At 43.4% G+C, this 13,244-nt stretch overlaps 1 protein-coding gene across 1 annotated transcript in view; it reads right to left on the bottom strand.

The window, feature by feature from the left end:
- Vwa8 (von Willebrand factor A domain containing 8) overlaps positions 1–13,244 on the bottom strand; it is a 327,640-nt gene that overhangs the window by 64,506 nt on the left and 249,890 nt on the right. The window contains exons 36-37 of the mRNA XM_048422107.3: positions 10,759–10,840; positions 6,950–7,154 (exon numbers count right to left, since the gene is read on the bottom strand). Coding sequence (XP_048278064.1) covers positions 6,950–7,154; positions 10,759–10,840 — 287 coding nt within the window. The remainder of the gene's footprint in view (positions 1–6,949; positions 7,155–10,758; positions 10,841–13,244) is intronic.

Below are 13,244 nucleotides of genomic sequence, written 5' to 3'. Positions count from 1 at the left end.
ATGGTACTGATGATGATTTAAAGAGAAAATTCTGAAGACTTTCTTAGGTCTTCTCCATAGTCTGGAGGCAAGATAGGATTTCTAGTTTTGATTTTCATTTTGAATTGCTACAGCCACACTTTTCAGTTTATAGGCTGTCTCTCTCTGGATAGGCACAGTTAATATCATGCAACTTTCACTAGATGCACACAGATTACAGGGCTATCTCACCGGCTACTCACAGATTACAGGGCTATCTCATCGGCTACACACAAATTACAGGGCTATCTCACCGGCTACGCACAGATTATAGGGCTATCTCACCGGATACGCACAGATTATAGGCCATCTCACTGGATATGCACAGATTATAGGGCTATCTCACTGAATACGCACAGATTATAGGGCTATCTCATTGGATACACAGTTTATAGGGCTATCTCAAAGAATACATACATATTATAGGGATATCTCATTGGATACACACAGTTTATAGGGCTATCTCAAAGTAGACACACATATTATAGGGATATCTCACCGGATATGCACAGATTATAGGGCTATCTCACTGAATACGCACAGATTATAGGGCTAGCTCACTGGATATGCACAGATTATAGGGTTGTCTCAGTGGATATGCCCAGATTATAGGGCTATCTTACTGAATATGCACAACGAATAACCAGAAACTCCCAGCCTCCCAAGAATCACAAACTTCCGGATTCCTTTTCTCAGGGAAGTGGTAGTTGGTTTAACTATTCTGAGGCTGTGGTGATGGGAGCAGTACTTGGGTAGGTGGAAACCTCGACTAGCCACTGCTTCTGAGCTACAATGAAGGCATGAAGGTAGTCTCCATGCATGAGTCCAGGAACGTCACTGGAAAGCACACTTCTTTCCAGGTCTTTGCTCAAACCCAGGTGTCACTTCAAGGACATTAATAGGTTAGGGCTGTGCTTCAGAGTATTTCCCTAGTGTGTGTGAGACTGTGGGTTCGATCTCCAGCAGCAGAAGAAAACATTCTTTTCCTGAAGGACATTGCTATCTGTAGTTAGCATGGCTGTGGGTTTCTGTGTTTCCCAGACAGTGCGACACCACCTTATACAATGCCAGTCTTCCTTTCCTTCCCTTTTCTCAACCTTTCTCTTCACAGGTCCATCACCCTATTTCAGAAAGGTCTTGGTCTCTCTCTCTCTCTCTCTCTCTCTCTCTCTCTCTCTCTCTCTCTCTAATAAACCGCCACAGTTGTTCTCAAAGCATTGAGCAGAAAGCTAGTTCAGCTAGGGGCACACCAGATCCAAATCCTACCAGCTTGTGAGAGATCACTGCAAAATACTCAGGAATCGTGTAAACAGACTGTTACCTCTTGAAATCAGCAGGGAGGAAATGTTTACGCCGTGGAGCTTGGCACAAATTGTTAGTGCTCCTTCCCCATCGTCGGGCATGACAAGCTGCCTTATCAGCACCCTAGGTACACGTGCCAGAGCTTCCATTCTTCAAAGGACTCCTGAGAACCTTACAGAGACAAGAGTAACCTCTGTGGATTTCTCTAGCAGGAATAAACAACAGAAGAATCACCATAGGCAGAGTCTAAGGGTCGCCGCATAAGCAAACCGCTGGATCATGTCGGGAACAGCAGGTGCACTGGTACATGACTAGAACTGGAGCGGACATCACAACAGTTCTGGAAAGGCATGGCCTTCCTAGGCAAAGGAGATTCCCCAAAGACATGAACGTGTAACAACCCTACAAGGCTTGACTCATTCTGAACCGGACTGTTTCCAGAGATATTGGCCAAAGTAAAACAAAACATGTAAGTAGACCAGGCTTCCTCTGCAAATGGAAGGAGGAACTGTGCACTAAAAGATCCTGATAATAACTGCCTTACACTGGGAAAAAGATAAGTTTAAATATGGGCAGCAATGAACCCGAAAATAGGCTTTACCATCCAACTGAATCTTAAAGCTGCCAAACTAGCTGGGTGGTGGTGGCGTACGCCTTTAATCTCAGCATTTGGGAGGCAGAGGCTGACGGATCTCTGTGAGTTTGAGGCCAGCTTGGTCTAGAGTTAGTTCCAGGCCAGCCAAGGCTACATAGAGAAGCCCTGTCTCGAATAAAACCAAATCAAACCAACCAGCCAGCCAGCCAGCCAGCCAGCCAACCAAACAATCAAACAAAAACTGCAAAACTACTGAGCTAGTAGCTAGAAAAGGCCAACATTAAAAGCAGAACTGTCACTTATAACCTGCTGGGGGAGGGAAAAATCAGTTCTCTCCAGGACACTAGGTATTTCAAGTATTCCAGAGCAGGCCTCATGTTCAGGAGTAGTGGACTCCACAAGTGTTTTTGTTTTTTTTGATATGTGTGCATGTATGCTTTCATTTGGTTTTTTTTTTTCTGTTTGGGTGCTGTTTTATTTAGTTTTCTTGATTTTGCAGGGTTTTGTTGTTGTATTTTTGTTGTTGTTGTTTTATTGTGTTTTTCACTGAAAACTTAGAGCTGGGTGGGTAGGGAGAGGGAGAAGATCTGGTAGGACTTGTGGAGAGGAAGAATATGATCAAAATAAATTTAAACTTAAGAATTGTTTTAAATAATAAAAATATAATAAAAAAGAAACTAAACTTACACCGAATGTTTTCCAGACTAAAAACCAACAAAAAAGTGGCCACCCACAGTCAGGTATCATAATTTGAATGAGAATGGCCCACAGAAGCTCTCAAGTGTGAATGCTTGGATTCCAGGTAGTGAAACTGTTTGGGAAGAATTTGGAGGTGTGGCTTTGTTGGAGGAGGTGTGCCACCAGGTCTGGGTTTGAAGTTTCAAAAGTTCCTGGCCATCCCCAGGGCTTTTCGCCTCCCACTTGCAGCCTGAGATGTAAGCTCTCAGCTGTTCCTGTCGCCAGGCCTTAACTCCATCATGGACTCCAACCCTCTGGAGCCTAAGGTCAATAAACACTTTCTTTTACAAGTTGCCTTGGTTGTGGTGTTTTACGGTGGTAACAGAAATGCATCTATGTATAATAACCTACATGTGTTCATAGTCCTAGAGCATTTCCTTGAAAGGGACAACGGTGCTTTCCTGTCACTCAGTTGTCTTCCGTTTGCACTCTCTGTCTACACACTGACCATGCATCTCTCTCTCTGTCTACACACTGACTGTGCGTCTCTGTCTCTGTCTACGCACTGACCATGCGCCTCTCTGTCTACGCACTGACCGTGCATCTCTCTCTCTGTCTACGCACTGACCGTGCATCTCTCTCTCTGTTTACGCACTGACCGTGCGCCTCTCTGTCTACGCACTGACCGTGCGTCTCTCTCTCTCTCTCTCTGTCTACGCACTGACCGTGCATCTCTCTCTCTGTCTACGCACTGACCGTGCATCTCTCTCTCTGTTTACGCACTGACCGTGCGCCTCTCTGTCTACGCACTGACCGTGCGTCTCTCTCTCTCTCTCTGTCTACGCACTGACCGTGCATCTCTCTCTCTCTGTCTACGCACTGACTGTGCATCTCTCTCTCTGTCTACGCACTGACCGTGTGCCTCCACGTGCTGAGCAGCGTCCTAAGTGCAATGGCGGGCAGATTCTAGTCCTGCCCGGTGATTCACTCTATCCATTTAAAAGTTTATGGTTCAATGAGCTCTCTTCAAAGGCCACAGACACAGAAGTTCTACCAGTACCATGTGGAGATCAACTTCCCGATTTGCCTGCTGTAAGTAGAAAATGACATTTGAAAGCTATGATCGTTCAACCTTTCCTCACAAGAACAGTCACTGACAGCTTTGCAGAGATGGTAACTTGATTTTTGAGGGAAATGGTGGTGTAGATATGACAGAACTGTTTGGAGGAATAAAAATGTAATAAAATAAACAAAGGCAACATCGTGAAATACAACTGCATGAATTCTGGCTTATATTTAACCAGTGCTTCTGAAAATAGAGTCTAAAAGCACTAACTATGGATCCTAGGGTCTACAGTTACAGTAATACTTCGAATGTACTGTTACAGTTGTTCATTATAGGAAAACCACATGTTCTTGTCGGTGTTCAATTAATGAACATGTGTTACACGAAGAGTTCAGTAGGTACTACCTTGTGTTCTCATTTGGAAATATAGCAAATAATTCATGAACAAAGATTCAACTAAGTATGCTTTCCATGCTAGTGCTGGTAGACAGCGGGAGACAGCACAGACGCCAAGGGCAGCGTAGTTATTGTCTGTGTGTCTAAGGACAGCCCATCTGCTAGCCACAGAGGAATCAGGAAAAGACGAAGAGGACAGCTTGGCAGGTTGTTTTCCAGGCCTTCACTGCTGACCTGAGGAGCATGCACTACCCAACCTGAGCCATACAAGGGTCTGTGGAAATCACCCAAGCAGAAGGCTGACTTTCCTTTCAGTAATGTGTGTAGTGCATCTAATGGCCACTAGATGGAGATCAGATCACTCCATCAGAGTCGGGGAAAGCAGCTGGCATCCAGGAGAGGAAGTAGGGCATCAAGAACGGTATCTCTCCCCACTATTTCCACAAGAGGGATTTCCCAAGCTCCAAAACCAGGAGCAAGCAGAACTCTTCTGAGTAAAGAGTCCAGAAATGGGGTAGCTTGAGAGCTGATTTGGAAAGGAACTGTAGAAGACAAGTATTACCTCTTATTACTGGCAGTGACTCCTATTTAGATCTGGCTGTACAATCTACTTGTGAATAACAGCATGAGTGGGCCTACATACAGTAGTCAATATACTGCCTCATCATTTACCAAGAGATTTGACCACAAGCTCAAACAATAGCAGACTGTTCGGATAATTCATTCTTAGCGTAAGCATGCATACTCAATTTGTTTTTCTGTCTGAGTATTCAAGTATGCATGTTTAATATCATTAGGACCAAGGGATAGTGGAGGTAAAAAGAGCATGCAGACCAACATCTATTTTCCAAATCAAAATGCCATTAATTCTGACTTATATTACTTTATTATTAAGTTTGTCTTGTTTCTGCTATCTGAACTTTGAGCTGAGGACATAAAGCTAAACACTTCAGAAAAAACATTTTGATTAGAGGAAGTTTAGATAATAATATTTTGGTTATTCCTGAGATAATTTTGCTCATTTCTAGCTTAACTATTTAGCTTCAGTTGCCAGTGCCATTTTGTTGATACAAATTAGAGCATGAAGGAAGATCTGGATTGTCGCTCGTCTGTACTAAATTAGGGAGCTGGAAAAGCAAAGGTCTGTGATGTAATCAGAAAAGCCCTGGGAAGAAAACCCTACACAATTAAGACATAAGTAAGTAGGGGTTAATATTTTAAGCAGCCAAGAACCACTTTTAAATTGTAAGTAAAGATTCTTTCAAGGCCGTTTAGAAATAAGAAGCTTAATTTAGGCAACCAATATTCCCCTCTTCCTTCTTTCTGTTTTTGTTTCTTAAGACAAGGTTTTATAGCCCTGGCTGTCCTGGAACTCACTCTGTAGACCAGGCTGGCCTTGAACTCAGAGATCTACCTGTCTCTACCTCCAGAGTGCTGGGATTAAAGACTCCTTTTTCTTTCTCTTTTGGACTTTTGAGACTGGGTCTTGCTATGGAGCCTGGATTGTCCTAGAACTCACTATACAGTTCAAGCTGGTCTTGAATTCATGATTGCCCTAACTCTACATCACACATGCTAAGGTTACAGCCATACACCGCCATACCCAGCTAGACTACACATCTTGGCCACAGGTATAGCAGGATCTTTGATCTCCACATTATATGAGAAATTCAAAGAAAACATATTGGAAGTTCAAACACAATAATATTTACTGCTAGGCACCAATGAAAACAGAAGAACAAAAGTTCAAAAAGAGGGGAAACTAACATTTAGAATAATTCTGAACAAAACCACAGGTAATTAGTTCCCTAAATATCATTAAGCATCGCAGTCAATCTTCTGCTACAATTGAGCTGCTTACATACTGACAGCATTTTAGAGCAATGTATTTGCTTTAACTCAACTTAATTAATATATTTATGTCTCTTCAAAAGTATTGGAAGTCACAAGCCTATTTTGGTTTGAGATTTTCAAAACATTTCTGTAAGCTTTCAAAAATCTTAGAGAATGATGTAGTATTTATTCATCCATAAGCGTACTCACATCTCTTTCAAGGAAAATCACATGAAGTAGTAATTATTAATCAATTATTGATAAACTTGTTAGTGGAAATGTCTTACCTTGTTGATGGCTATTTGCAGAGTGACGGGGCTGCTAGTAACCTACCCTTCTTGCAATTAACTAATTAACCAATTGATTGATTTTGGAGCCTACCTTTCTTTTTGCTGTATAACAACAATATGTAACAAGAAAAGATTTGCTCTGAAGATTAAAATCAATTGCAAGGTGATTCTCTTAATTTAAGCTTTAACATAAGTGAGTCTACAGCTTTCCTTATTCCTCTGGTTAGTCCAGACAGCACCAAGAATAGACGCTGAGCGCTTCATCTCTACAGCTGTGGGCTTATCTTCAGAAGGGCTGTCCTTGTATCTCTCTCAGAGCTGTACCTACGTAGTGCCTGCTTTGTCTGCAGACAGGTGTGGACAAACCCTATTGGAGGTACACTTCGCTGACCTCCAGTCTAGAGCTCTGGACCTTGGAGGAATCTGCTCTCCACAACATCCCTAGGGTATTGCTTTCCCAGGCAGCATGCAAAGATGCCAGCAACCATGCTGACACAATGAAAAGGTGCAGAAAACCAGAGCTGCCTATGGCTGAGAAGTACAAGTTGAGTACATGTGTATGCTGTGATGGTGGGAACTGTACATTTAAACACTGGCAGGGGGCAACGACAGTCTTACTTTGTCACTCAAGATGGACAGATTATCTTCTATTAGGAGTTTAAAAATGACTTTAGACATGTAAGCAGCTACTGGAGTGGCTAAGCACAAAGTTTCCTTAATGGTGACATTTAAAACTCAATTTGTGAGAAGAAAGGTCAATTCAAGTGATACCTGCAGAGGTCTGTCACTGTCTTGTCCAATCATGTTTCTCCATTCCATGAGTGATTGCTGCAGCCGTTCAAGTCCGGTTTCCCAAAGCCTGACACGCCCTCCCATATCAACAGTCACGATGCCGCTTTTGTCCCACTCAGCCAGTAGAGCATCTGTGTCCGAAACAGCAGATATCCACGCAGTATACGGCGAGAGGGACTCTGCACTGAAAACAGAGCCCAGAGGAAAGGTCAGGAACCAGGCAGGTGACACCCGAACACACGCAATGCTACTCCCTTACTTTGGTGAGTTGTGCCTGCTCCTCTCCCACTCTCCTATGCAGGGTTGCTTTATGTCTGCTTTTACCCATCTCACAGCACAAGCAAATCCCAAAGATGCGTGCAGCGAGGGGAGGAGAACGCACTCAGTTAGGGGCCGAGGAGAGAGCCCAGTGGTTAAAGCGCTCGCTGTGCAAACAGGGAGAGGAGGGACTTCAGTGAGGTGGGGCGACAGCCCGCTGGCCATTCCAGCTGCAGAAGATACAGCTAGTACAAGGAGGGAGGCAGGGCTTACCAGGAGAGCACTGCATGTTCAACCTCCCAGCACCACAAAATAGAAATCTAGCCAAATTCAAATATATGCTACAGAAACTTGAAGAAATGCATTTATTTTGGCTCTGTGCCGTGGGACAATGGTCTTTTATCCTGTCACTTGTAATTTTTTAAATAAAATGCTGATTGGCCAGTAGCCAGGCAGGAAGTATAGGCAGGGCAATAGCGACCAGGCAGGAAGTAGAGGTATGGCAACAAGAATTATGGGAAGAAGAAAGTTTCAGTCTGCAGTTGTCACCCAGACAGAGAGGAAGCCAGAAACAGAGCAAGCAAGAAGTGATTGCATCGCTGAAAAAGGTACCAAGCTACATGGCTAACACAGACAAGAATTATCGGCTAATATAAGTTATAAGCGTTAATAAGAAGCCTGAGCTACTAGGCCAATCAGTTTATGATTAATATAGACCTCTTGTGTGTTTCTTTGGGGTTGAATGACTGTGAGACTAGGCAGGACAGAAACCTCAGTCAACAGCTCTGCAGTTATGCAACTTTATTATGTTTTCTTATAGTTTGAAGTTAGCTATTGTGGTGGTTTGGAAGAGAATGGCACCATAGACTGATATGTTTGAATGCTTGATCACAGTTAGAGGAACTCTTTGGCAAGGATTAGGAGGTGTGTCCTTGTTGGAGGAAGTATATCACTGGGGGTGGGGTTTGAAGTTTCAAAGCCCAAGTCAAGCCCAGTCTCACTCTCTCTTTGCCTCCTGCCTGTAGGTCAGGATGTTAGCTCTCAGCTAATGCTTTAGTGCCATGCCTGTCTGCCGTGACGATCATAGACGAACCCTGTAAAACTGTAAGCCAGCCCCCAATTAAATGCTTCCTTTCAAAAATTGCCTAGGTCATGGTGTTTCATCACAGCAATAACACAGTGATTAAGAAAGGCATCATGTGGAACACTCCTGATATTCAGCAGAAATTTAACTATCACACACACACACACACACACACACACACACACACACACGCATGCATGGACACACATGCACCAACTACCACCTTAACTTTAGATGATTCATTCCTTTCTAATGTGTACCAAATATAGCACTAGCTAATTTAAACAGAGAGTCAGGATGTAAGGACCATAATCTAAATTATGTATCATATGAAATGTGTTACAAGTATAAAATATGTACTGAGATTTGAAAAACCTAGAAGAAAATTTTTTTTTTTTTGAGACAGAATCTCACTATGTACCCGTGGCTGGCCTGAAACTTGCAGAGATCTACCTGCCTCTCTTTTCTGAGAGCTGGGATTAAAGACATACACCATCATGTCTAGCCTACATTAAATTTTTTATACTGAAAATATCCCCAAAGTTAATGGTTTAAATAAAATATATCATTAAATTTTCCTGGTTCATTTTTCTTCCTCTCTCCGGTAATGAAGAGCAAACCTTGAACATCGGACATTTGCTGGACACATAGTCTACCTCTGAGTACATCCCTAACCCCCTTTTATGTCTTTATGCAGCTCTAAGAAATATTGCTTGGAAGGGTTGCACTGAGCTTCAGCCTAAAGGAACAAGTTGTGTGCACTGCTGGTACCTGCTGCACACCCAGCTGCCTTTCCAGGAGTTCTTTCCCTGGCCAGGAAACAAGTAGCTCATACAGAATGTAAAGAACACAGATACAGACAGCTTAAGAGAAACATTGGAAAAATGACCAAAGCTTTAGAAATGGTACAGAAATGCTGATTTTTGACAATGTGACAAAACCTAGACTTCTTTGGGAAGAGAACCCTTAATTGAGAAAAATGCTTCCACCAGGTCACACATAGGTAAATCTGCAGGCATTTTGTTGATTCATGGAGACTGCTTAAGCTCCTGCTTCCCCCAGTGAGAGCGTGGGCCTGCGAGTTCTGAGATTTGTTTTTGGACTTGGTGTTTATCACAGCAATACAAAACCTAACTAGGACACCATAGGGCGTTCTTTGCTTTGATTTCTCAACTAACTGTATATTTGAAGGAATGTACAGCTAGGATGTAACATGACATTTCCTAAATGACTAAACAACATCTCCCATGAAGACAACATATTAAGGCAGTCTAAGAAGCCATATTAATTAGAGAAGGTAAATCTACCTCTCTGAATAATGATTTCATTTTTCATAGCTTTACAGTCTGACTAAAGGTCATGAGACAGGAAGCCTGCTGCTGAGTTTTTCTGCATCGCCATGCCAAGCTGTTTTCTTCTAGGACTCGAGGGGTGAAGAGACATACATGGCTGGTGCTGCCCTAAGTAGCCCACAGGTGCTGCTGGGCCTGGCCTTCATCTTACAGCAGACAGTTCTCCACTCTGCCTGGGACCGCAGGCAGGCTCTACCCACTGTGCTGGGAAGGGTTCAGTCACATGACAATGCCAGAGGAAGGAATAGGATCTTAATCTAGATCAGAGCAAAATTACAGTTCTGAAGTAGCAATGAAATCATTTTATAATTGGGGGTCACCACAGCATGAGGAACTGTAGTAAAGGGTTGCACGGTTAGGAAGGTTGAGAACCCTTGGGTTAGAAGGAGGTTCTGGGTTAGTTAGTGGTAAGTAACAGACAAGAAGACCAAGGGAGGTATAGCCTCAGCCAGAAAACAGGAGACAAGGCATGGCCTCTGGGCTGCAGGCGAGCACATCCATGTCCCCTCAGCAGAGAGGAGTCTCCGTGTCTGCTTAGACCACACGTTTCCCTGCTTTAAAGGTTTGGCTGCCACTGCTGGACAATACCCGAAGCAGTGCCTGGTAGTGGGGTGTACTCTGAATCCCTCGGAATTGTTCAACCTCGAAACTGACGTGACTGCAAATGGACAGGATCAGCTTTAGAGACAACGTGACACTGGTGCTATTTAAACGCCCTGGACATCCTGAGTCATCCATTTCAGGAAACGAGAACAGTTAGTGAACAGCAAAATTAAAGTTTCTGCAATACTGACGGTGCCGCTCCTGGTACAGAAAGTGAAAATGAGAACAGACCACTCAAAGCAGAACAGGCCAGAGCCCGAGGGACTCATGCCTGCACACTGTATTTAAAAACGTTTGAATGTTTTCCTAAAATGAAAATAAAAATGTCATTAACACATCCAGAAGAATGGTGAGACACAAACCAACTGTAAGTGGAGGAGAGAATTTGCTACTTGGAGAAGCAGGAGCCATGCATTTATTCAGAGCACACAGGAAGAATCCGCTCATTTTCATACAACAAACCACGTGAGAAAAGAAGAGACACGGATTACCTGGGGACAGGGATGTATCGGAGTTTCTTTGCTTGAAGATCAGTAACCTCTATGTAGCCAGCTGTCTGTGGGGGGGTAACATCTGCAAACAAGTCATGACACAAGGAAAGTGTTAAGGGGTGCTGATACCAAAGTGGCCCCAAGAATTCTTGAATGCTGCTAACACAGAATGGAATTCTCAGGAGAAGAGTGGAACTCTGGGAACTGTTTGGCAAGGAACTAGTCATATCCAGATAGTTACAGGTTCAGGGTAGTGCCAGAAAAAAACAGTTATGAGGTCTCTCCAATCTTGCGGTTGGCCTTCCAGCAAATTCCAAAACCTGACTACTCTTCCTTGGCCCAAGCGCTACCATTACTCTCAAAACAGTAGCTGACCCACTGCGACCAGAAATTCCATTCAGTCCAGGTGGTTCTCTGACGGCAACGATCCTGTCGGCCTCCAGTTCAAGTGATGCAGAAGCTAAAGCCGAGAGCTAATAACCAGAGGACTTACAGCAATTTAGTTAGGGAGCATGCAAAAGGAAGGCCCCGATCCTAAAACTTCTGGTCGACCTACCGTCCCACACAGCTCCTGCCTGACGGTCCCACTGAACAAAGCCTTGGCTGCCAAGAGGAAAATGAAGCCACACACATTTGTACTAAATCAAACTTATATACAAAACATATGCTTTTAAAGATTTCCGTCTGTCTATCTAAGGCATGTCTACCATCTATCTTCCTATCTTCCATCATTTTGATTACAGTTTGGATTAGCACGAAATGCCTAGGATGTTCACACCATATCCACTGAGTGTGGTTCACAAAAACAGTTCATGTCTATAGTTGAGAGATAAAAATAAACAAACAACGAAAACAAAAGCCAACCAGCCAACCAAACAGGCTATCTAACTAACTCAGGTTGAAGGATTTTTCTTTTTTCTTTTCTTTTCTTTTTCTTTTTTTTGAGACAAGGTTTCTCTGTAGCTTTGGTGCCTGTCTTGGAACTAGCTCTTGTAGACCAGGCTGGCCTTAAATTCACAGAGATCCGCCTGCCTCTACCTCCCGAGTGTTGGGATTAAAGGCGTGCGCCACCACCGCCCGGCCCATGAAGGATTTTTCTAAAACACTCAGTGCACCCTTATGTACGGAGCAGAGGTGTGTGGGCGATCACTTTGTAGCAGACATACTAAGCAGCATGGTGGGGCTCACTCTTTAGGAGCACGCACAAAATGAAGGGCAAAGTTCCTCCCTTTGCCTCTCTTCCTTTTGGAGCCATTGTGGAACTCTGGGGACTTAGAAAAAAATTCCAGAGTGGAGCCAGGTGTGAGAGAACGTGTGTGTGTGTGTGGGGGGATAGTGTGTGTGTGTGTGTGTGTGTGTGTGTGTGTGTGTGTGTGTGTGTAGGGATAGTGCAGGGGGCAGGACAAAAGCCTGGGCAAGGAAAGGGGCTAGGAAGCAGTCTGCCCACCAGCTGAACTGGTTGTCCCCAGGGGGGCCGTACTGCTCATGCTCAGGCTTCTTAAACCATGCTCTGTCTGCCTTGCATTTCTGTGGAATTAGGCCAATCTCTGATAAAGCTGTGTGCACCATATATCATTTCTGACAATTCCTGCTGCTGAAATCTAGCTGAAGTAAGGTGAGTTTATATTTGGTCTATACATACATATTTATAGAGCAAGAATTTTTTTTTCTAAAAAGGACAAGTTATTGAAGCTGGAGCTGCCTATCTAACTAACCTAAATATTTTGGTTTGTCACTTACGGACATTTTTAGATGCACATAACTTAAGTTGAGTCACTGATAATGGTGCTTTCAGATCACTGGGTGAACAGCATATCCGCTCATTTAAATATTTTTTCTACATCATTATTTCATCATTATTTTTTGTTCATTATGAAATTAATTCCACAAGCAGAGGAGGAGAAAAATGTAGCAATGGCTGTGTCTACTACTCAATAAGGAGGAAGCAATAATTGACACTGACATTAAGGCTTTTGTGGATTGGCAAAGGGACTCTGTGGCTACACAGGGGCAGTGTCAGGGCCATAGTGCTAAGCACTTAAGACGAATCAAGAGTAAAGCTTACTGATCTAAAAATAAACCAGAAGACAAAAATATTTACAGAAAGAGCCTTATGGTTATCCTCGAGTAGAATTCATGGCTGAATTAAGGAAGCACAGCCGTGGCCAAGTCTCCCTCCAAACTTAGCCTTACCCATCCATTTGAAATGTGTCCGTCCTTAAGAGGATGGAAGCTCAGTACATTTCCACCGTGGTTACAGCCCAGGTGGATTTCACAGATAGGTACAAAGTGTATTTAAGGATTAGTCCACATACCATTAAGGGAAGTCATTGCTGCAGTGTTTATCACAGAGTTACCATGGGCAGGGGAGAGTTTATATGCACAAGGCCAAAGTTAGGGGCAGGAATAAAAACTGTCAGGCAATACAACCAAGAGAGTCCGCAAAGGCAAATGAGGTTACTTTACACAATCCATTTCTTTTGGAA

The sequence above is a fragment of the Myodes glareolus genome, chromosome 12 (genome assembly GCF_982192425.1).
Source record: "Myodes glareolus chromosome 12, mMyoGla1.1, whole genome shotgun sequence".
Lineage (NCBI taxonomy): Eukaryota > Metazoa > Chordata > Mammalia > Rodentia > Cricetidae > Myodes > Myodes glareolus.
The sequence above is the reverse complement of the archived record's forward strand: the minus strand, read 5'-3'. Positions and strand labels throughout refer to the sequence as shown.